Source organism: Achroia grisella, unplaced genomic scaffold (assembly GCF_030625045.1).
Source record: "Achroia grisella isolate CSIRO2021 unplaced genomic scaffold, CSIRO_AGI_Agris_v1 utg516, whole genome shotgun sequence".
Taxonomy (NCBI): domain Eukaryota; kingdom Metazoa; phylum Arthropoda; class Insecta; order Lepidoptera; family Pyralidae; genus Achroia; species Achroia grisella.
Window position 1 is genome coordinate 166,464 of NW_026712909.1, and position 23,975 is coordinate 190,438.

Below are 23,975 nucleotides of genomic sequence, written 5' to 3' on the forward strand. Positions count from 1 at the left end.
GATAATTAATAATAATAATCTCAGGACAATTCACAGACCAAGCACCGTCTGACCAAAGCTAAGCTAGCTAAAGTTTGTGTCATGGGTAGACCAGACCAGACAACTGATACAAATATATAGATATATATTATTTCGTAAATACATACATATTATACATAGAAAACACCCAAACCGATGCAAACAATCATACTCCTGAATACAAATGTACCTATGTGCCGTGCGAGGAATCGAACCCGCGACCACCGGAAGTAAGGCGGTATGCTAAACCATTAGACCATCCACGACGTCAAAATTACAATTGTAAAGGATATTTACTGTGATAATATAACATTTTGGGGGGAAGGGGATTGTTAGTAATGTGGATCTATAAACTAATTGCTAGTAATGTATGAGTACCATGTCAGGTTGACCTCTAAGCGATTAGGTAATCGTAAACTGTTAGTGCAGGCTATTCCATTATCATTAATTTACTTTTAACTCATGAAGTTATAAGTTAGACTTATAACTTCATGAGGTACTCCAGATATTTCGACGATTGTATTGTTTTTTATATGTTTTAATTACATCAATGAAACAGTTTAATGAATAAAAATGAACCTTGCGTACCAACTAACTTATAATAAGCATGCATAAAACATCAACAACTTGTAGATACAGAGACTTCATTAAGTATCCCCTCCGATCGATCCCCGTCCAATTCAAACGGGGATCGATATTACGACGGCCTGACCCGAGGATCGAATCCCTAGCGGTGCCCTCAGACTAAAGTCGTATCCGTCAGGCAGAAGTTAGTCTTCAGCCGCTTCATAAGTCTTTCCGCGGATTTGGAGTGCCATCTGCACTCGCCCCCTATCGTCCGGTGAAGATGTAAAGGCCAGCTGCGGCCAACAGCATACTTAGCTGCGGAGAGAGTGTTTACTCATATATTGCTCATAATGAAATTGCAAAAATCTATCGGAAACACACTGCCCTATAAAATTACGTCACTTGTAAATTATCATAAGTATATAGACTTATCTGCATCGATCTAATCTGCTTATCTAATCTACGTAAGTAAAGTAAGTACGGTAAGTGTAGGTATAGCTGCTATTCAGTCATCATCAAAGGTACGAGATAAATTACTTTTAACCATCTGACAACATGCACGTTCGCATATAACCTACCTCTGCAGCTAATTTAAGACAATACCTATGTATTACGGATATCACGTCATCGTGTAATGCACGGTACCTTACGTTGATATGATTTTCATAATGTAGTACATATAGCTACACTTATAGGTAATGGTAAGCGACTATCAGATAGGTTGTATTTTATATTTGATTAAAAAAAAAGAATAATTTATTAGCCATAATTTAGATTTATTAAAAAAATATATTTAATGTCAGATACAATACAATACAATTTTATGTATACAAAAACTACATTGTAACTTGCAGCTTATAAATATGCGCGTTGCCATGTCAGTAAAATGTAATAAAAAAAATTAAATAAGAATAAATTCAAATTAACAAAAACTATGCTAATTACATACATACATTACATTGCATATTTATTTAATAAAAAATCAATTTTATTCTATCAAGCATCCTTCAAAGCCTCGTCCAGGTTTAAACATGGTCATTCAATGATAATTATACAATGACTGTCTTTTCTATTCTGTGTTCTATAATAGTTTCCACACTCCAAAACAACGTTTAGTCCCTGAGCCACAGGCTTATTTCGTCAAATATTTACTCGGTCGAAAGGTAGCTTTTTAGCCATTCAAGCAAAATATAAAATGTAGTCTTAATTTTCATTAATTGATAATGATATTTTTCTAATTAGCCCTAAGCTGGTTTCGCTGTGATCTTCGAATCTGGAATATTATTAGTTAGACAATATAAAGTTTTAATTAACATTAATAATTTACTGTTTTAATTAATGTTATCTATTGGGTACCTACGTAAAGCCATAACATCAATTTAATGTATGTACGTATATGAAATATGACGTAGGCACTCATTACGTAAATTAATAATTATGTATTTAATACGTTTACCATCATTTTCCAGGATGATGTCATCTCACTGGGAAAATTATAAATATCTCCTACAATTATTCGACTTTAAAAATAACATAGCAATAAAATACATCTCGTTGATGGAATTTACATCTTTATACACAAAAACACTTTATTTTATAGTTTCGTCATAAGTATCTATTTTTCATTTAGTCAAGTATGTGTTATTTGACTAAATTAAAAATAGAATCTGTCACATAAAACAAATGTATAATATGTGTATAATACCGTCTATTAAATAAAACAATTGTAAAATATCTATACGACCAATAGTCACTTCAATTTTTACAATATCTACAGGCCGCCAAGTTCAGTATGTAAATAGTGTCTTAATAATAATTCTATGTAAAAGATGAATAAATACCCACACAATCACATTCACATTTATAATATCACTACACTCTACTAGCTGTAAAAAATAACCTATTGGTTATTCCCACTTGATTATGACGAGTGATAAAACATAAACTAACTCACTAATATACCTATATGCAAATTAATACTACTTAATTGCTTATTTATATGAATTAATATACACATTAAAATATTCGACCCCACCCCCTTCATATACACATATAAATAGAAAAATGACATTTATCGCATGAACTGTGTTGATGACTCTATTTACTTTTTTTAAACTATTTGATTTATTTTAATAAATACCACATAAAGTAATACTATATTCTATTAAATTTACTTGATGATTGCTTGTATTCTTTGTCACTCAAAATTTCTTTTATTGTTAATTTACCATCATTTTCTGGACGTTGGGGCCTAGTTATTTATTATTACGACTTAAAGCCAAATAAGTCATGTGTTCATTTCTGACCGACTGACTCTCCAGTGCAGGAAACACTAATAATAAAAAAAAATAGGAACAACGACGGTAAGTTAGCCCGCTGCAACGTTAGATTTAAATATACCCACGCCACGTGGCATGTATTGCATTCACCTCAACATCAACAGTTTGACAATACCTCTAGCTACCACAACTTAGATAACAGTCATGAAGTTATATTAGTTTATTATTATTCATTGAGCCCAACGATGTCTTTCTTCCTCATAGCCCGTCATAAAAATAGTCTTATATGTAAAAGGATTATAATATTTAATACATTGCCATAAAATAACACATGTAAATAAGTAAATTGTTGATAATAGAACATGCACAAGTTTAGCAAATCCATAGCACATATTTATTAATAGTAGGTATTAGAGAAAAAAGAATAAAAATCTGGTTTTATTCGGTTCAATCAATTCGGTTCAATCATACAGCTATTTTTGTAGAATTATTATGTTAACACGATAATATGTTATACTCGGTATTTGCTAATCTATTTAAATTCAGAAGAGTTTACTTATATAGTAGGTAAATACCTTGTATCTTATAATTTTGTGTGTTCATATTACCGAAAAATTTGCGCCATTCTAATCACTTTCACTATTGTATGCCATAGTTCCAAGTGGTAACATTCTCCAAATACCTACAAAACTCTCCAACCATTTCGAAAAATTTTATAGTCACCATCATCCCTGGCGAACGTGCAAATGTACATATAGACTACAGAAATAGAAATAGAAATAGACCACCTATTCCAGGCTTCTATTGAACGTGCTGAGAGACATTGGGGAAAGCCTATTTCCATTAATGGATAAACACGAATCATGATAATGATGATGAAACATTATAATTAAATATGGTTCTATCCGGCTCAGCAGGATCAAAGTTTAATAACTACTTATGTACTTAGGACTAGCTCTTACTAGTGACTTCGTCTGTTTTCTTGTTTTTATTGTTTTGAGATAAAATATAGCCTGTGTCCATTCTCGTGATACAACATATCTTCATTGATACCTTTTCAGTCGTTTAACCGTGAAAAGGTAATAAACAGATAGAAAGGAAAGAAATCCTTTTAGCATTTAGAATGTCAGTAACACTGTCTAAACATATGGTTTTGCTTTCAGAGATTCCCATAAAAACTACATCTCGTCCAACGATAGTCGCCATAAGGTATTACATTCTAGTAATATACTAGTATAATACTGAATTGGTATTGATCCACTACCAATAGATAAGTACTTTCTATATACACATTATCTATTTAAAAACATTATTGAAATGTTTTAACAGCATAAATAACATAATAATATACTTACCTCGGATAACTTCTAAATTGGGAATTCCAAACATATGGGGGAAGGTGTTGTTAGTAATGTGGCCTAATAACCCCATTGCTAGCAATGTACCATGTCAGGTTGAACTCCACGCGGTTCCCTCTGGAAACCATCATGATAAATTTCTAGTGAATTTAACACGATGGGCTAACATACTCGATGAGCATGAGCTCATCTAATCATCCTCCACTGGTGCTCCACTAGCGTAAACCGTTTGCGCATACGGATGCACCATTCCATTATGATCAATAAAAAAATCCTAATATAGAGTTAAGCTTTTATTATAAACAACAACTCAATAGATTCAAACCTGTATTTCTCAGCTATCTATCTATAGAAATGGGATGTAGTTATCTCTATTTCTTGCCTTCGTCCCATTATTTAAGTCAACCTTCCTTTTATGTGTATATCATATCTCCTTTTATGTATAAAAGGAGATATGATTGATTTGATCACACAATCCATCTATTTTTTTATTCTTCTTTCTTTGTAATAAATATCTGTAATTCATTCTGGAACCCTGACGAAATTTTAGTAATGTTCAACGACTTGGTTTTTATTGTTACTTATATTTATATTGTAATCTGAAGGGAGACTAAATTCTTAGTGAGAATCCATTTTGAAACATTTTTTACAGTTTTTCATAAAACGTAATAGCTACTTAATATGGCTCTGTAATTAGCCTGTAACTACTTAATCACACCGTACCTAATCAACAATTAGTTATAGACTAAAAATGTAGGTACCTAATCTCTTGATATTTTGTTATCTTAAAAAAACACATTATCTAGCTTACATCATGTTGCATACAAAACTATAGGCGATACAATCAATGAACAATCCGCATCGATAACTAATTATCAACAATGTTCAATTAGCAACAATATATAGATAAATAAATACACCAAAAACTAATAGAGGACGATAAGGGATCAATAGGTGACATGGAGACAATAGCAATTTGTTATCAGTAGATGAATGAGTAGTGACACGCAGTTGTAATCTTCAAATTTCAATCGGGGAGAGAGATGTAACTACGTATAAAAATATATAAAATTAATCTTTTTTTCTGAGTAGGAACTGAAGACATCGAATTGGAAATAACGTATTTTTTAATTGTACGATAATGGAAAGGTGCACCTGCCTTCGTTATGGCGCTGGTGGGACCCCAGTGGGAGTAACGGCATGGAGGTCAACCTGACATCATACATTACTAGTAATGTGGATTACATTACTAAAATCCCCTTTCACCCCCAAAAGTCGATACCTATTACATACTAAATTTACACCAACACAGAAACAAGTTACTGCGATTGTACTTAAATTTAAAATAATAGGACACAGGGTAAAATTTAGTAGGTATTTACCGGTCGCTAGACGTGAAATTAAAAAATTGTCATTGACAACAACAACTAAATCAAGTTACTGCATATAATTTTGTTATGGTACAGTTTACAAGTGATCGTTGTATGTATAAAAACCAAGTAATAGTTTTATGTAGCTTGCTATCATAATTATAATTATAGGGGAATACCAGCAAATCTTATTATTATCCCCATATATATAAAATTCTCGTGTCACAGTGTTATTTGCCGTATTATGGCGAAACGGCTTAACCGATTTTGATAAAATTGTATGAATACGTTACCTTTTTTTTGTACCCCTAAATGGTGGGCCTACCCCAAAAAATGTTTTTTATTATATGATATTAATGTACATGATATATGTAATTTACATAAAAATGTACACCCTTACATTTTTAACATTCCACCACCGGGGGGAAATGGGATTGTTAGTAATGTGGACTAATGAACCCATTACTAGCAATGTACCATATCAGGTTGACCTCCACGCGGTTCCCCCTGGAAACCATCGTGTGAAATTCCTGGTGAATTTGTCACGATGGGCTAACTGACCTGACCTCATGCTCATATTATCACCCTCCACTGGTGCCCCGCCAGCGTAAACCGTTAGCGCAGGCGGATGCACCATTCCATTATCGTATACAAAAAAAAAAACATTCCACCACCAAACCCTACTTTTTAATAGCCATATTTAATTATATGGTTGCCGCGACATCGAGTTTAACTTATAAAATGTCTTTAAAAAATAAAGAATACAATATCATATCTAATAAAATAAAACATCAAATACCTAAGTCTAATTAAGTAGTAAGATACCATTGATGGAAAATGCACGAACACTATTCAGTTGCTGCTCCAAAAAATTAATGACATAACAATAAAATCGCCAACTAAGGTCACTCACATTAGAATAATAGACGAATACATAACTGTATCCATTCCATAATATCTAGAGCTCTGCCTATAATTAAGATTGATAATACAATCATATCAAACAATTGGTTCATATGTCATTATGTGTTTGTGGGAATAACTTGTTTGCCATGGAATCTTCCCTCGGTATTGCGATAACCCTACTATCGGCGGCGCCCGCGCACGAGACCGCTCCACTGTTGAGGCTATTTTTAATCTACAATGATGCCACCGTGACATATGCCACTTTAAGCCACCTCCGTTTGGCAGAACACGTGCGTACTGTGCGTGCAGTCATTATCTTTTTGGAACTGGTTGAGGACCAGCTAGCTAAGATATGCCGCGACATGTAAACAAGGCTTACGAAATATTACGCCCTGTTTCAGAATGCGGAGCTATTTTGTACTGTTTATATGTAGAGTAGTAGGAAGATTAAAAATAATGTTGATTAACGTTTCACTGGATAATGTGCAATAATAAAAAAACACTGATTACATGTACTGCAAGAAAACTATATATAGTCATGATGAGATCGATTTGAGTTAACAATATCAGCTTACCTTTCTTCCATTATTTAGAGCCGAATAAGTGTTTTTCTTGCTCGGATCGATACTGTTCATCTATTCTTCGGCTGATTATACCTTTCTATACATGCGTATTCAATCGAATGCTTGGCTTTCTTTCCTGTCCATAACAATATTTTAATGACTGTTTATCAAGAAGGCTAGTCCATGTAATTATATATTAGTTGCAATGAATGCCAATACAAAATTCTACTACTAGTCCCAGTAATTATTAACTATTATTTATTACTTCTATGTGTACAAGTATGTAATATTATAATTATCTGTGGTACAAGTAAAAAAATAGTTTTTGTGTTGAAAAAATTATACACTGCAACTGTATTTGATAAAGTTCAATAAATTATTTTCTAAGTTCGAATATTCTTTATACATATGTTGTTTCATTTAATTGAGTATCGCCGAGTTTAATCTTGGCTTTCGTCATTTGCGACTAATACCGTATGAAATTGTTTGTTTGCCACCTCGTGTAGTTCGAAATCTAGTCTGTACTGTTACGCTATGACGCGCCTGTAAATTAGGCTAAACATAATCATGATATCTTAACAGATGCTGTCAAAATACAAGGGGTGTATATGTATTCTTAAACCTACCGAGTAGAATTTATCTACAACCACGCGAACAAAGTCGAGGGCAGAACCTAGTAGCCTAGTTGTAATGTACAAACAAGTAGGCAACACGGATTATTAAGAATCTATCTTTAACTCATTATCATGAATATTATTTTGCACAAATAATACTGGATGATACTGGACATCAAGGTAAAATGATACAAGTAAAATCACACATAAATATTATGCCATTTATTACATCATTTATATAACTTTATATCTGGCTTTGTTAATCATATGATGAGATGAGGTCTGCAACTTGAGCAGTTCTTCTTTAATGAGGCGCGTTATTTCTGATTTTGCTTTAGCTACGGCGAGCTCTTGTGAACTTTCAATGGCTAGGTACAGTTTGCGTTCGCCCTCAGGGGGCGGCTTGCCGGGCTGGACGTAGGTGCCCCGCACTGTTATACCAGCTTCGCTGTACTCACTGATCAGTGCTAGCGCCTCCTAAAAAATATCAATATATTAATACAATACTTTTCTACTTTATATAAGCGAACGAAGAACTTTAATGGTCGTTGACACTCGCTTCTCTCTGCCAATCTTAGTAAACAGTCTTACATGATTATAGAAATTTACCTAACTAAATAAATATATATATTCAACTAACTTCACAAATCCCCTACCAGACAGCCAGTACAAATAGCTTCTATTCTAACCTACTATTCCATACCAAAAGTATTATATTATTAGAATATTATATACATATATTAGAAGAGAGTTCTTTAGTCAAGGATCTATGAGTTAGAAAGTATATATGATAATGAAATCGCATAAGTATTCTACAATTACTAGTTGAAATGTTAAACTACAAATTAGTGGGTTTACATTTCACCTTATCCATGATTAGTGATAGTGATAACATCTGTTCTTCTTCAGCATTTTAACACAAAAAAATATCAGGGCCCCCAACAACGCCAACTTAAGTAGCATGGTGACTGTTTGTTGCCAAGAAATAAATCGTACTGAGAATTGTTGCGATGTAACATAACTGCATGTGCATAAATGCAAGGGTTATCTTAAGTACGACCTTTGTGTAATAATATTTTAATTATTAATGTCGGAAAGTCTCTTTGCAAAGAATAAAAAATGAAATAAATAAGGTCAAACGATATCACAAGAGGGCGTATGAACGAGGAAAAAATATTTATTATTCACTAGTACACGCGGACACGAGATAAAGGAACAATGACTGTCCCATGTTATTTATTGAGCCATAATCAAAATCTGTTTTTGTATTTACATAGAATATTCCAGATTTCAATATTTTGAAACTATGGGAAGGATAACGATAAGGAATCGTTACAGAAAACTAAAGTAACCATCAGATAAAGATAGCTATAAATAGATCCAATGAATATCTCAAACTTTGGATTATTATATTCTATTATATAAATATTGAAGTATAGAGGGAAAAATAGAATAAAAGAGGAGAGGGGAAACCCAAGGCAAAGTTACATTAAGCAAATCATAGATAAAATGGAAGTCGTGTCGTGTCAACATTTTAAATCAAATAAAAAATAATTTATTCATGTAGGACATTTTAGCCACTTATGAACATCAACATCAATTTGTAATCAATTGAGAAGAATAGGCAAAAAATTCAGCCATTTAAATAGGATAATTGAAGTTCGTGGGTATGGTATTCCATTTGCTTTTTAACCTCTATAGAAATTAATGCATAAAACGATTCATAATATGGATAATAAAGTAGGCATACCTTGCTGGTGACCCTCCAGCGAGCCTGTTGCGGGAAGTCATTGATCTCCAGCTCGGTCTCGTACTTGCGGAACACCTCCTCGGCTGGTTCCGAAGCGCTTTCATCCCGAGGTTGATAGTTCAGTCTGGTATTCAGTTTGGCGGCCAACTGTTCTGCTACTGTTTTAGCCTGTAAATCACAATTAGGACGATTTTATGACGGACTCGGTGGGGTCGTTTTTAGCACACTGCCTAACTTCCATGATCGCGGGTTCGATTTTACACACAGTACAAACATTTGTATTTAAGAGTATAATTGTTTATATCAGTAACTCAAGTACCATTTTTTTCGTCTTGATCTGATAGGCATATTAGATACTGTATGTACTGTAAATTATATGTATTATGATGCATGTCAAGTATTTTAAGCTCCCATGTATACCTTATCTATTTTCGGCATACCTTCACATCTTTACCTACGTACAATCATATCAAACAATATCAATCCTTGTATGTAAATTCATTTACTTATGTGTTGTATAAAATCATGTGTTCATACACATGATTTTATATTTATTATTTATTTTTGTAGACATCGAATTTATTCTATGACCATCCGGTCATATAATAAATTTATTTCTATTTTCATATCGGCTAAATTTTTAAATAATGTACCTGAATTGTGAAATATTTATTCAAATAGATGTTGCTCACCTACACTAGTATTGAATAATCGTCTTTAAGATAACATTAAACTCAATTTCGTTCTTAAACTTAAAAATTATATGTATCTTACGATTTTTAAGTTTCCCATGCGAAATATAGACTATCATAGAACTTATTTGATATTTAAATTAAAAATATTAATTATGGTTGCACTCTATTTATACATATAACAATGTTGTTATTGTGCTCCAGATATAATGCATGGAAAATTCTACTAGGTATTAATTTACTTGTTTACATTGACAAGTGTGTATTGATAGGCGCATCTCATCACGTAGGATGTTAGTGGGATCATTTGCATGTTAGTTTTTTTCAGATTAGATTACGTAAATTTAGAAAAAGGAGAATTGACAGATGACGAGAGATAATATGGCATCTACAGATGTCAAACGTATTTTATTTTGATTAGACATGTTCGTTAAGTTTTTTATTGTGGTAGAGACCGCAGTTTATGAAGCATAGGTTGAGTAGCATAGTCAGGACGAATAAGCCAAATCTGTCGGTATATTTCTTGGGTTTACACACTTACAAAATACCGACTATAAGTATATAATAGCATCTAACAACTGAAAAAGCAATATCTTTGCAAAATTTCAGATGGACATGTTTATGTAGGGACGTGAAATAGCAACTGTATTGGTATTCTGCAATCCTTAATTTAGGATTGAGTTGACAGTTGATAGTAGCACAGTTTAAAATTCAATCTATACATTACGTTTGTGTACATTCCAGTAACAATGGGATGGTTGCTGAGAGGGGGTTTCCAAGATTCGGTAGCGAATAAGACGTTTGTTGAGGTATTATATTTGTTAGGTATGAGGTACAAAATTTTGTAATTTGGTTTCGCGACTTATATGAAACTATGTCCAAAAACCAAATTCAATTTGTGATGAATAATGACTACGATTAGGTAATTTAACATCATGGCTGTTCCCCAAAATTATTATTTGATCAATCAAAAATAGTATATTGAGCAAAACTACGGTGATATCTACAATACTATTCATAGTCATCGTAATTCTACAAGTATGTTGTAAACTCGTAGAATTACGATAGCTTATAATAGTTCCCAATGAGCACTAACTTTTACTCTATAATAAAAGCTAATTTTAGTAGGAAGAAAAGATTCAATTATTGTATATTTCTTTGTAGTTGATGAACTAACAAAAATATCTACTGATTAAAAAAATCTTACTTCACGGAAATCTATTATAGACATGGACATTGCCCCGGAATAGAGCCAAACTATTCCGGTATATACAATCCATACTAATTATACATTTTATAATCCTTATTCTATCTGTGCAAATATTACGAGAAATGAAAACTGCGAAATCACTTGAATGATTTGAGAAATTCTTACACAGTTTGAAAAGTACATTATTCCAAAGCGACATAGGTAAACCGTTAGCGTAGACGAGTGCAGCATTCCAATATCAACCAAAAAAGTATTAATACATAGACAACTCAAAACGCAACGAGCACATGGGTACGCCGTGATCCATTTTCGACTATAAAAAAGTATTAATATATAGAGAACTCAAAAAGTAAGGAGTACGCGGGTGATACCGCGATCCATTATCAATCATAAGGAATGCGGCGGGTACTGACCGTGATGAGCGTGTGCGCGGAGGGCGCGCCCTTGAGGATGGCCTCTGCGGCCTGCTGCGTGGCGCCCTTGTGCTCTGCGCCGAGTCCCTTGGCGAGGTTGATGCGCGAGGCGAGCCGCCGCGCCAGCTCCAGCTTGCCGTCGGCGGCGGCGCCCCCCGCGCCCGCCGCCCCCGCGCCGCCCGCGCCCGCGCCCACGCCCGCCACCACGCCCGGCTGACACATACAAATACGACTCCATTTAAAAAACGCAACATAACACGCGAGTTTCTCGCCCATTTGCTGCCTCTTCACGTTCCTTCACGCGCGATCGGGAGCGCGCGTGAAAAGTAGTGCGAGCAATCGTAAGCGCTTGCTTCGTGTTCACCCATTTGTACATATGTTTCAAGTAATTTCTATTTATATTAAAATTGTATTCACAGATTTTATTTTTCAAAGACACGTTTAAGATGAATTATCTCTAAATAATGTTTAAAATGGTAAAATGTAATGTAATGTTATGAAAAATTGGGGTTGCTTTGCTTATTTTGGATGACATGGGGGTTGGGAGATTCTAGATGATGATTACGTCATCGGTAATTTACTCTTTTACAGGATTGGCAACCCTCACATTGTCTTTACTAAAAAAAAAACAATTCGTTAATTGAAAAATGTTTACGTAAGCATGGGGGGAGGGGTAAGAGTTCTGCTTACTTTTGCTGACAAGGGGGATGAGGGGGTAAGTTTTTGGTAGGTAAATTGTAATAAATCTGCTTACGTAATATTTGAACGGCCCCACAACAGATGCATCATTTCACTTATATTATTTTGAAAACTTGTAAGTGACAAACTTGTAGGTGACTGAATAAAATAAATCATGTATATAATATAGTATTAGTAATGTCGTAAGTATGCACTTCTAACCCTATATCACATGGGTAGCAATGCAAAATGCTCCTAGTCATTAAAAAAATAAGTAGTACCTTAATCTCTTTAACAATCTTCTTAGCAGCGAGCATTGTCTCTATTTGCTGGTCCAGATCTCCCTCCACGTCCTCATCATCAGAATCCTGTAAACCGAGCGCTGCTTTCTGGTACTTTTTCTTCTCAGATGCCGCCTGTGCTTCTGACTCGTCAAATTTGAACCCTGCAATAAACGGCAGTTATTAAAAAACTAATATAATACAAACAATATTATTATTACTATGATATAAATAAAAACAAGGTGCGCTATAGTCACCCTGACCCCAGTTGATGTATCAATAATAGCCTATTATGATATAAGTGCATTATGATGGTTATGACACACGAGGTGAAATTTCGTAATAGAGCTGAGTATATTATTAATATACGTATATCTGTCTACTGGCTGGCTTCGGGGTGGAATCAGTTCTAAATTTGATAAAAAAAATGACAAATAATGCGGTTATGCTTTATAAAGGGCAAAATGATAAATAAATGATAAATGTATGGTAGCGACCTTTCCCGCTGAACCCCCCGCCGGTGTGCACCTTCTTGCCGTCCTTCTCCTGCGCGTCCCTGTAGCGGTCCCAGAGGAGGCGCAGGTCGGGCGGCGGCGCGGCGCCGGCCAGCTCGAGCGCGCGCACCAGGTCGCCGGCGTAGCGGCCCTGCTCCGGAGTCAGGAACGTCCACGCGTACCCCTTGTTGCCCGCGCGACCGGTGCGCCCGCATCTATATGTATTAATAAAATTTAAGAGTCCGTTTGTAATATTGAAATATCAGTTTTTTACTACGCGCATATGAATATAAATACTGCGCCGACCCAAATAATGGGATAAAAGCAAGGCAATGATGATATGAATATAAATACGGTACATATACCAAATTAACAATTTTTGTCTGTCTGTCTATTTGTTCCGGCTAATCTCTGAAATGGCTGGACCGATTTTGACGGGACTTTTTTTGGCAGGTAGCTGATGTAATAAGGAGTAACTTAGGCTACTTTTATTTTAGAAAAAATATTTTATTCAAGAAAAATAAAGTTAATGTCCACGCGGACGAAGTCGCGGGATAAGCTAGTTCTATCATAATAATAGTCTCAGAATGATTCACACAACGCCACCTAGGCATTAAAGTAGCTAAAGCTCGTGATATGGGTACTAAATACATGATACGAATACATGAAATTTTTCTTTCAGGAATAAATACATATTATACATAGAAAACATAAAATCGAACCCGCGAACATCGGAAATAGACCACCGGGGTCGTCAAATAGAATGCATTTTTATCACTAGTTCAATCTGCGGAGTGGTATTCTTATTTACGATATTATTAAACATCGTAAACATGACACTGGTAATTAACACCGCCAACACCGCCCAGGAGGGTGAAGGTAGGGGCCTCGGGGCGAGCCCCATCGACTCGGGACAACTACCCCCGGATAACTGAGTTGACAGCTTCATGGGGCGGGTTCATTCATTCAACATAAACTTCATTTGAATTATAACGTCATTAAAATTATATGAGATACGCAGCATTAAGTGGAGAATAAAATAATGATTACTATTTACCTATGAACATAATCCTCATAATGGTTGGGGCAGTCGTAATTAACAACCAACACGAGTTGCTTGACGTCGAGGCCGCGCGCCGCCACGCTGGTCGCCACCAACAACTTCACCTTGCCATTCTTGAAGTCCACGATCGTGGAGTCCCTGTCGAATTGATCAATCCCTGTAACAACCCACCATTAATATATACGTCACTCAAAAACTTAAGTAGATCGACAAGTGTCTGCCTGCTGCCAAATAATATACATTTATAAAATACCTAATAATATATATGTACTAGCTACCCGCCGCAGCTTCGCGCGGGTGTATATATAATACATGTAAACCTTTCTCCTTAAATCATTATCTATTACTAAAAACTAGTTTCTAATTAGAAGAAAACGGTAATTTTTACAGTTTTGATATTTTTACAGAAACAATTTTAATTTTGATTCTAATTCAAAATGTTAATATTTTGAATTTGAATACAACTAAAAAAAAATTTTTTTTGTCAATAAATAACTGATTATTTCATTTATTTTTTGTTCTTGTCAAATTATAACCCCTAAATAACTTTTATCATTTACGAAAAGTTTCCATCCTTCAATTACTTCATTAATATGAGTATTATTTTAAAAAATTCAACATATTTTGGAAATTATGATTTAAATTATTTTGTTCCTTATACCATTTAATTATTGGCTATTTTTACTTGGCAAATCCCGTAACGCTATTTCAAAATACTGTGATTAGAAATTATATAACTTCTAAACGAAATGTATGAATATAATACAGCACGCAAACACTTTTAGACCACAAATAATTTTAAACATTTTTAAGTAGACAAGTAATGGAAAACAATCTTCAACAGCATTGTGACAGGATCGTTTGCTGAAATAAAAATATTATAAATTTAGTACTTTTAGTAGAAGACTAATACATAAGATACATCTTGATCATGGTAAACAGGAAAAGGGGGTCCTTTACCCTTTCCAAAATTAGCTAATACCTACAAAAAATAAACAAATTCAGATAAATTTTACTTCTATTTTTTATATGATATTTATAAAACTTAATCACTGAACTGAATCTGTCTATTTAAATGCATTCACTCATTTTTTACGTAAACGGAAAGGCAAATAAACCCACAAGAAAGTGAGTAGTAACCGTTGATAATATGCATGACATGACATAACATAACATACGCTAGTCGCTACGAACATAACATTAAAATGTGACGAGTACGATACCGCTCTGGCATAACCATGTTAAAGGACTAAGAGGTCATGCTCCTGTAATTTCACTGCCTAATCTTTATACTTCAACCGTTCATACCTGAACCCATAACAATGCAGTAAAATCCTTTTGAAATGTAAGTAAGATTTCATAAAAAGAGGCTATTGCTCTACTATTACTAAATTGTCAAAGCAGCTTAATAAAGATATTGCTATCAGTTTGAGCAAAACTACAATTATAACATAAAATATGAAGTAACCTTTTAAAAGAATTCAATAAAATATATATTTCAAGGCTCCATCCCTGTATACGTAGCTAATTCTGTACCCATAAACTGCGAGCCAGTTGCTTGATAGAACACCTAACTCAGATGTCCAACTGCTATATTGGACAAAACATGATTAAGGTTTTGGGTGAACTCACCGCCATGTAAACTCATGCACGAGTAAGAAGCTTTCATAAGATCCTTCAAGAGACTGTCGGCGTTTTCCTGTTTATCCACAAATACTATAATACTGCCCATCTGACTGTACAAGCCAAGTAACTCGAGTAATTTGAAAAATTTCGCGTCCTCCTCCAATATCGCAACATGTTGTTCCACATCTTTGCATACTACACTCCTACCACCAACCTGTGAACAGTATCATAATCATTTTTAACTAGTTACTAAATTTTCGGCTTTAATTTTATGCATTTGCTAACTACTAACTGCTTTGTTAACCAGGGAACGAAGAAAAAAAACTTGGAATTTGGTTAGCATGCTAATCAAACTTATGCAAAAATAGCTTGCTGTAATAAGACAACAAGAGTTTAACGAAATCCCATAACAACTAGTACTAACGGGTCCCTCTATGGTGGACTTTAAACAACCAATAATAGCGTTCCCAAGGAGCGTTGGTGTCAGGCAGGCGGCCGGCCGTAAAAACTTTGCCAAAAATCTATGCAGTATGGAAAAATGGCATTTGCTAACTACTCTTAATAATAATAATAACCCTGGATAATTCATACAACGGCATCTAGTCCCAAGCTAAGCAGTTTATATTATGACTTCTAAACAACTGATATAAATAATCAGCTATTTTTTAACATACATATTATACACAGAAAACAACCAAACCGACATAGACATTTATAGTCATGATTACAAATGTTTGTACCGTGCGAGGAATGGAACCTGCGACCGTCGGGAGTAAAGCGATGTGCTAAACCATTAGACAACCGGGGCCCTCAATGTAAGTCAAAATAAATTTAAAACGAATTTATATAGTAGTTTGTCTATTATTACTAATTTACATGTGTCATATGAAACTGTGGATTTACCGAATTTATCCAAATTCACTGACTAACATGAAATATGTAACAACGGAATGTCACACGAATTTAGGAAATAAAACAAACTCATCAACATTAATAAAAATATGCACATAATACATACTTGGATTTCTATGGGTTTCTGTAATATTCTTCGGGCGAGAGCTTCCATTTGCCGCGGAAATGTGGCACTGAACATCACTGTTTGTCTGTCTGGCCTTATGTTATCGATGATTTTCATAACCTATTCAAAAAATATATATATCATAAATTGCGTAAAAAAAAAACAATAAACAAATACTTAGACTATTTGACTTGGACTTGTAAAAAAACTTTTATTTCAATTTGTTCTTGAAGGCAAAACATTTTTTAATTAGATTTTCACACTTCTTTTCAAAAATCACATATACAATATGAAGCATACACGTCGGTAAAAAGAAAATACATTGCAAAATAGCTTAAAAGAATAACTATAATATTTCTTTAGTTTATTATACTGACCTGTGGCTCGAATCCCATATCAAACATCCTATCGGCTTCATCGAGCACAACATACGTAACTCTCCGAAGGTTGGTTACACGACCCGAATTTGCAGCTAACATATCTATCATTCTTCCTGGAGTGCATACTATCATCTCAGCACCACGCTTTAGTTCCGCTATCTGCAAATGTTTAGAATTTATACAAATACTTTTGTTAGGACCCATATTTTAGTAACGACTCATACTTGACTGGATTTCTGAATTAAAACATGCCGGTAATTTCTTTTGCGATTCAATTTACCTTAAATTGGATCGCAAAAGTATTTACCGGCATTCGCGCTTTCCAGCAATAATTCGCTTCAACCTCTTCAGCAACTACTTGTGGAATAAAATAAATTTGGTGGATTAAGTAATGGGAACTAGATGTCCTATTACTAGCAATGTTTAATGTCAGGTTGACCTTCACGCAGTCGCCCCTCATGGTTTTTAGAAAATTCGCCATGATGGGCTAACTGTCCTAACGGTGTTCCGCGAGCGTATACCATTAGCGCACCATTGGTGCACCATGTTATTAGCATGTATAAAAATAAATTTTTGTACACGGATAGGTCAAATTCTATATTAATATATATCATTTTCACCCGAATTTATATGGGCAACACCAGTGAAACAGATAGTGTAAAACAAGACTAACCTGTTCAGAGATTCCAGTACCCCCATAAACACAAACCACCCGTAATCCCAATGATTTGGCAAACTTCTTGATATCTTTCCCTATCTGCATACAAAGCTCCCTGGTTGGTGTCATTATAAGTGACATTGGTCCATCGGTGTCTTCAAGTGGCGGTTGATCCAGTACGTGGCGAAACATTGGTAGAATAAAAGCTAATGTCTTACCAGAACCAGTCTTAGCAATGCCTATTAAGTCTCTGTAACAAAAAAGTTTCTGCTACATTTTTACCAAAACTAAAATAGTCAAGTTAGTGTAGTCTAAAAATTAATAAAAAATACGATTTCTAAATAACTTTTTTCATATAATATAGATAATACAATAACTGTAATATAATCTATAATAACTATAACTGATATACACATGATTAACATCAATTTGTTATAAATCTTTGATGACCTATTAACTGTACTATATAGAACAAACAATGAATATACAACTACTATATTGTATAATAAAGTTGTGGAATACATTAAATTTATGAAAACCTATAAGCCTGATTTTTTAAATATTTTTCTGCCAGTATAATATTAATAATAGACTGATGTAGTAATACTAGGCGTTGAAGATTAACCACTAAAAAGAAAACAAAGAATTACCTTCCTGACATGATAGCAGGTATGGCCTGAGCTTGTATAGGGGTGGGCTTTTCAAAGCACAACTTTTTCAATATATCCATCTCTTTCTTACTGATACCACAATGGGCCCATGTTCTGATAGGTTTTGGACAACCTTTGCCCTTAACTCTGATACCTTCTAATTCCGTTCTGTATGCTTCGACTTCTTCTGGCGTCATTCTCGACAATTCACTAACCTATTAAACAAAACATATCATCATAATAGTAACGCCAAATGGGGTAATCAGGGGAATTGTCAACTGTCGAAGTTTTGGTGAACACAACAGTTGACATGCACACATTTCATTGGTTATATTTGAATACAAAATGTCAAGGACCGATCTTAAAAGAGATCATTTAAGATTTTATTCCACAAAACCTATTAACATCAATCATGATAAAAGTTTCATTTGACCAATAAATCTTATTATTGGTATCATGAGAATAAACCTACGGAACCATTAATTAGAGATCAACAGTAACGGTTCAGAAAAGTTCAAAGATATCACTTCACATATACAAAAGAAATATAGTAAAATTGAGAACATATTTTAGGTACATTTTTCGAGTAATTAATTATAATGCAATATTACTTAATTAATAATAACTATTTCCGATTGACACCTTTGAATTACAGATATGAACTTCATAATAGTAATAAAAATATATAAAATTTGAATTACCTCGGTATAGAAAGATTTTCTAAATGACATATAATTCAAACTGGCATGATCAACTTTTGCAAGTTCCTTTCTTTGTTTAGACGCAAGATTGGCTGCAGCATCTTTTATATCTTCAGTTTCTTCTTCTGACGAATATTCTAATCCATCTTGATTCTGTTCTATTAGTTCACCTATTTCGGAAATATATATTATGAGTCAAAGCAATTAGCTAATTTATAGGACTAGTCATTTTATACTTTTAAAAAGAAATTTTTTTCTTGGATTAATATTAATTACTTTGGTAAATATAATTGCATAATTTTTTTATTACACTGAGTTTAGAATTGTATTGTAATGTAGTTACATTGAAATGAGCCATATTTATTATATATAACCAGACAATTACATTAAAAAATGCACCGTAACATTTCATTACACTTATCTCTCCCTTCAACCGAAACACTTTTTACAGAGACAATTGCTTGGCAGTTGTTATAAATAAAACAGAGGTACCCATGAAAATAACTGTGTACAAAGTCTAAATTAGGAGATTTTTATTAAGTAGATTCCTTTTGTGGCAATCTAGGCACTACATATATTGTTAGAACGAGGTTTGCAATCGATGTCTAGACTGGCTGGTATGGCAGATGAAGTATGTTTGAATATTTGAAAAGAGAGTGTGTTTTGTCATCTTGTCTGTCGTCGTATTGATGTATCTATAACTTATCTGTATATTGTATTAAATGTGTTTTTATATTATTTTATTTTGATTAGAAATATATTTTGTTTATCTTATTCTACGTTATTTACTTGAACACCACTATAGTTACTCTGTTAATGTGAGAAGTTCGGAGGTAACTTCCCTTACACATATAATAGCAATTTTCAATAGTGTTTCATTACCATGTCATTACACTAACCACTTTTTAATCTATATCTACAATTCAGTACCTTTATTTTTCTGTTCGGAAACATTTTTCTTAGCTGTTCCAGTAAGGATAACCACCCCTGTTCCACCAGTTGTGGGCACGCTGATACCTCTAGCTTGGTCCATTTGGTTGACTTTTCTTACTTCCTGTAAGTTATAATTAATATTAATAAATTAGCAAACTTCGTCGACAGAAACTTTCATCCTTTATTTAATTTATTAATTTTAAATTCTTTTAAAACACAATAAATTTAAAAATAAAATGGTTTGCAGAAACAATGCAATGCAGAAACAAGTATATCAAATTTTAACCATTTCTAGTAGTATTACAAATAATATTTATTTTCAGACTTATTTATGGCATTACTTATTTATTTTTATTTGTGCAATAATGTGTTTGTGGCACTAACATTGAAAATATATGGACAAGACTTACTTGTTGGACTTCTTGCATATATGCATCTAATGGGTCAATCTCATCTTCTATTTCTTTCTTTTCTTCAACAGGCTGTTTCTCTTTGGCTTCTCCATCTTCACCTGAAATATTTTATTGTTATGTAAAGAAAGAATTGGGACTGGCACCGCACCCTACTCTAAGCATAGGGAAGGGTCTCCTAGATTTTATCATAATATCATTTTGCCGAAAATTTGTGATCAACCAATTTTTATATAATTCAGACTTTGTGGACTCCTCCCCCCTTAAAATGGTGACATAATTTATGATTCATATTAACAATTATTTATTGTACTATATAACATCATGCATATCTTTCCAATGTAAACTGACTTGCTGACTAAAATGACCACACTCTCATTGTAATGAATATGCTACAATTGGCTAACTGTTATAATCATCCTACCTAGCCTTAAATGGTGCCCTCATTAAAACTACTTTTTCATACCTTCATCACCAGAATCGTCTTCCAATGACCACTTCTTCGCAGGAAGCTGGATATTGCTCACAATGCTACCTTTCTGTACTTCTTTCTTAGCAGACTCCAACTCTTTGCGTTTCCGTTCAGCGCGCCAACGCTCAATACGATCACGTCGCTTCTGCATTTCAGCCTCTAAACGACTCTGTTCCTCTTCCTATAACAAAGAGTATATAAAATTACATTGAGAAAAATAATCTGAATTGCAGTAAATATTAAAATTAATTTTTAATATTTACTGCAATTCAGATTATTTTTCTCCATATAATTTAATGGAAAGGCAAACAAACTGCTGCCCTAGAAAACATTCTTAGTAATGAAGACTACATAGTAATGTATCAAGTAGATTTGATAAGTATGATCGCACTGGAAACAACATGCTTTATTTTAATAAATTTACCACCTGCTATTATCCCACCCTTTCATCCTTATCGAGCGCCAAAAAATCTGATTGATCCATCCTTACAAACGAATAATAGAATGAAAAATACGAAATACATTGTGGCACCTATGATTTCTCTTATGTATGGTAAATGGTAAAAAATTTAGTTCCATATTACACTCTTAATATTGCATACAATTTGAGAAACTGTTTAGTATAAAAATACAACATTGAATATGAAGCACTTTGACATAAACGTAAATTAAGTTCTTACCAACATTTTAATTATCTGAAATTGATGAAGGACTTTATATTAGTTAGTTTTATAAAAGTACAAAGTTTAAATTTTAGTTAACTTGAGTTAACAGTTCTTAACTTGTTGTAAATATTTTATACTATCAAGTCTGGATAAAGAATGCTATGATAACTTATTTACAACTTGAAGCAATTGCAAACCAAAATACTTTAAAATACAAAAGCCACTTTTGACACTACAGCTGATAGAAAAACTTATATTAAGCTACCTAGTGACTTACCTCATCATCGTCATTATCATCCTCTTACCTCTTAAGGGGAAATCTTATACCCAGTAAGGGTTAACAAGTGGTTAACACCAATAATTTATACTAATATTATGAAGAAGAAATTATTTTTATATATGTTTGTCTGTAGTAGATGAAATAAAAATTGTTCTTGACCAATTTCAAAAATTCTATTTACAATAGATATCTCCATTATTAGATAGTAATATAAGCTATATACCATGCAGTATTGTGAGTAATAAAAATGATAGTATTATAACTAATAGACTATAAATACTGACCTTGTCAACAGAACCTGGGTCATATTCACCAGATTCAGATTTAGTAGCTTTCTCTTTAGATTTTGATCTATCTTTCTCTCGTTCTGCTGACTTCTTTCTAGAAGACTTGCTGCTTGAACCATTTCTTTTATCATCTCGTTTATCACTATAAAAACATAAATGTAAAGTAGTAAAAATATTTAAAATAGGTATACACCTATTTTAAATATTTTTAGGTTCTATACATATGTATAGAAACTTAAATATAAACTTTAAAACCTTTCTAAAATAATCACAGCTAAATATAAAATACAACAGCATTAAGAAACCTTCTTGTAACTGAAAAGAAATTAAGACACCTTTTGTTATGACATATTGTTAGTGATGAAACACATAACATATATTTACAATAGTATATGTATCAGAACAATACCAATATTAACTGTTTAGATATAGCACAGAAAGGTTAATTGAATCTAATGTAGATACTTAAAATTGTTTGGCATGCAAGCAATATACACTTTTCCAGTAGGTAAACATCTAGTACACACATAATAATGGGGTGCACACAGACATACTGTAGCTTTGACACCCCTAGCGAGTTCGTAGCAAATAAAAGGTTAAGTAGTATGTATTGATATACTGTTACATTGATATTTGAGTGACATTTACATATGTATACAAATATAACAGCATGTTACCTCTTTCTGTCCCGATCCCGATCCCTATCCCGATCTCTGCTTCGGTCTCTTTTAGAATCCCGATCTCTGCTACGACTACGTTTCCTCTTTGACGATTTTGAATTTCTGTCCCGACTTCTTGAACGAGACCTCCTTCGTTTACGATCTGGAGTTGCCGATCGGCTATGAGACCGCCTTCGATCGCGATCTCGGCTAAAAAAAATTAAATTATTTGATTGGTTTAAGTCCATGAGAGACATTAAATTTACATTTATTTACGTCATAGAACTTGTTATCTAGTAGGAGCAGTAATATATTTGAGTAGAAATTTACATGATTAGAGCAATATTAATGTAAATCTAAATATTGTTAATAAACTAAGCCCAATTTCATTACAAACTGATGTCAAACATTTGGAATATATTTTGTATAAGAATTAGAGAAATCACAATAGCTTACCCGCTGCGTACCATACTTATTTATTACACAGTGTAAATAAACAACAGTTCCGCTGACTTGAATAGTGTCGATTATTCAATTAATTTCCAGACATTTGTATATTCAATAAGCCCGTAATAATATTGATAAATTAAAAAGTGATTTTAAATTAAATAAATTCAATAAAACGTGTTAGGTACAAGAGTCGTAAGGAAATTGCAGACCACAGATAAAATTCTTAGATTACACTTGGCTTGACCACAGAGTACTTTATTATATCTACTCTAGGGATGTACCATTTTTTATCATCTGTATCATAAAAAGATTTTTTTTATTGTATTATAATGTAGAAATATTTTTTTTAGAAACTACGATAGATTTTTCTTAAATGATTATTTTTTAACCCACTTAGATCTGCGACTTGTGTATATATTAAAGCTCATAATTAATGATCGATTGTCAGTATATTAAAGTTAATATTTTGTGTACTGTAATAATCTTTTTTTTTTAATCTCTAAACCACAGATATCTCAATATACTTTGGC

The 23,975-nt window shown here is 33.3% G+C and overlaps 1 protein-coding gene across 1 annotated transcript; it reads right to left on the reverse strand.

Annotated features, from left to right (window-relative positions):
* Positions 1 to 7,875: 7,875 nt before the first annotated feature.
* LOC131847181 (probable ATP-dependent RNA helicase DDX46) lies at positions 7,876 to 23,646 on the reverse strand. The gene is made up of 18 exons (XM_059196662.1): positions 23,452 to 23,646; positions 23,014 to 23,205; positions 22,334 to 22,478; positions 21,099 to 21,285; positions 20,633 to 20,733; positions 20,220 to 20,343; positions 19,290 to 19,459; positions 18,589 to 18,803; positions 17,954 to 18,188; positions 17,278 to 17,439; positions 16,901 to 17,020; positions 15,889 to 16,096; positions 14,251 to 14,413; positions 13,197 to 13,408; positions 12,700 to 12,863; positions 11,741 to 11,953; positions 9,426 to 9,593; positions 7,876 to 8,152 (listed from the first exon to the last, which is right to left on the reverse strand). The coding sequence occupies exons 1-18, from the start codon at positions 23,463 to 23,465 to the stop codon at positions 7,910 to 7,912; spliced, it is 3,036 nt and encodes a 1,011-aa protein (XP_059052645.1). The 5' UTR covers positions 23,466 to 23,646; the 3' UTR covers positions 7,876 to 7,909.
* Between the last annotated feature and the right edge of the window lie 329 nt (positions 23,647 to 23,975).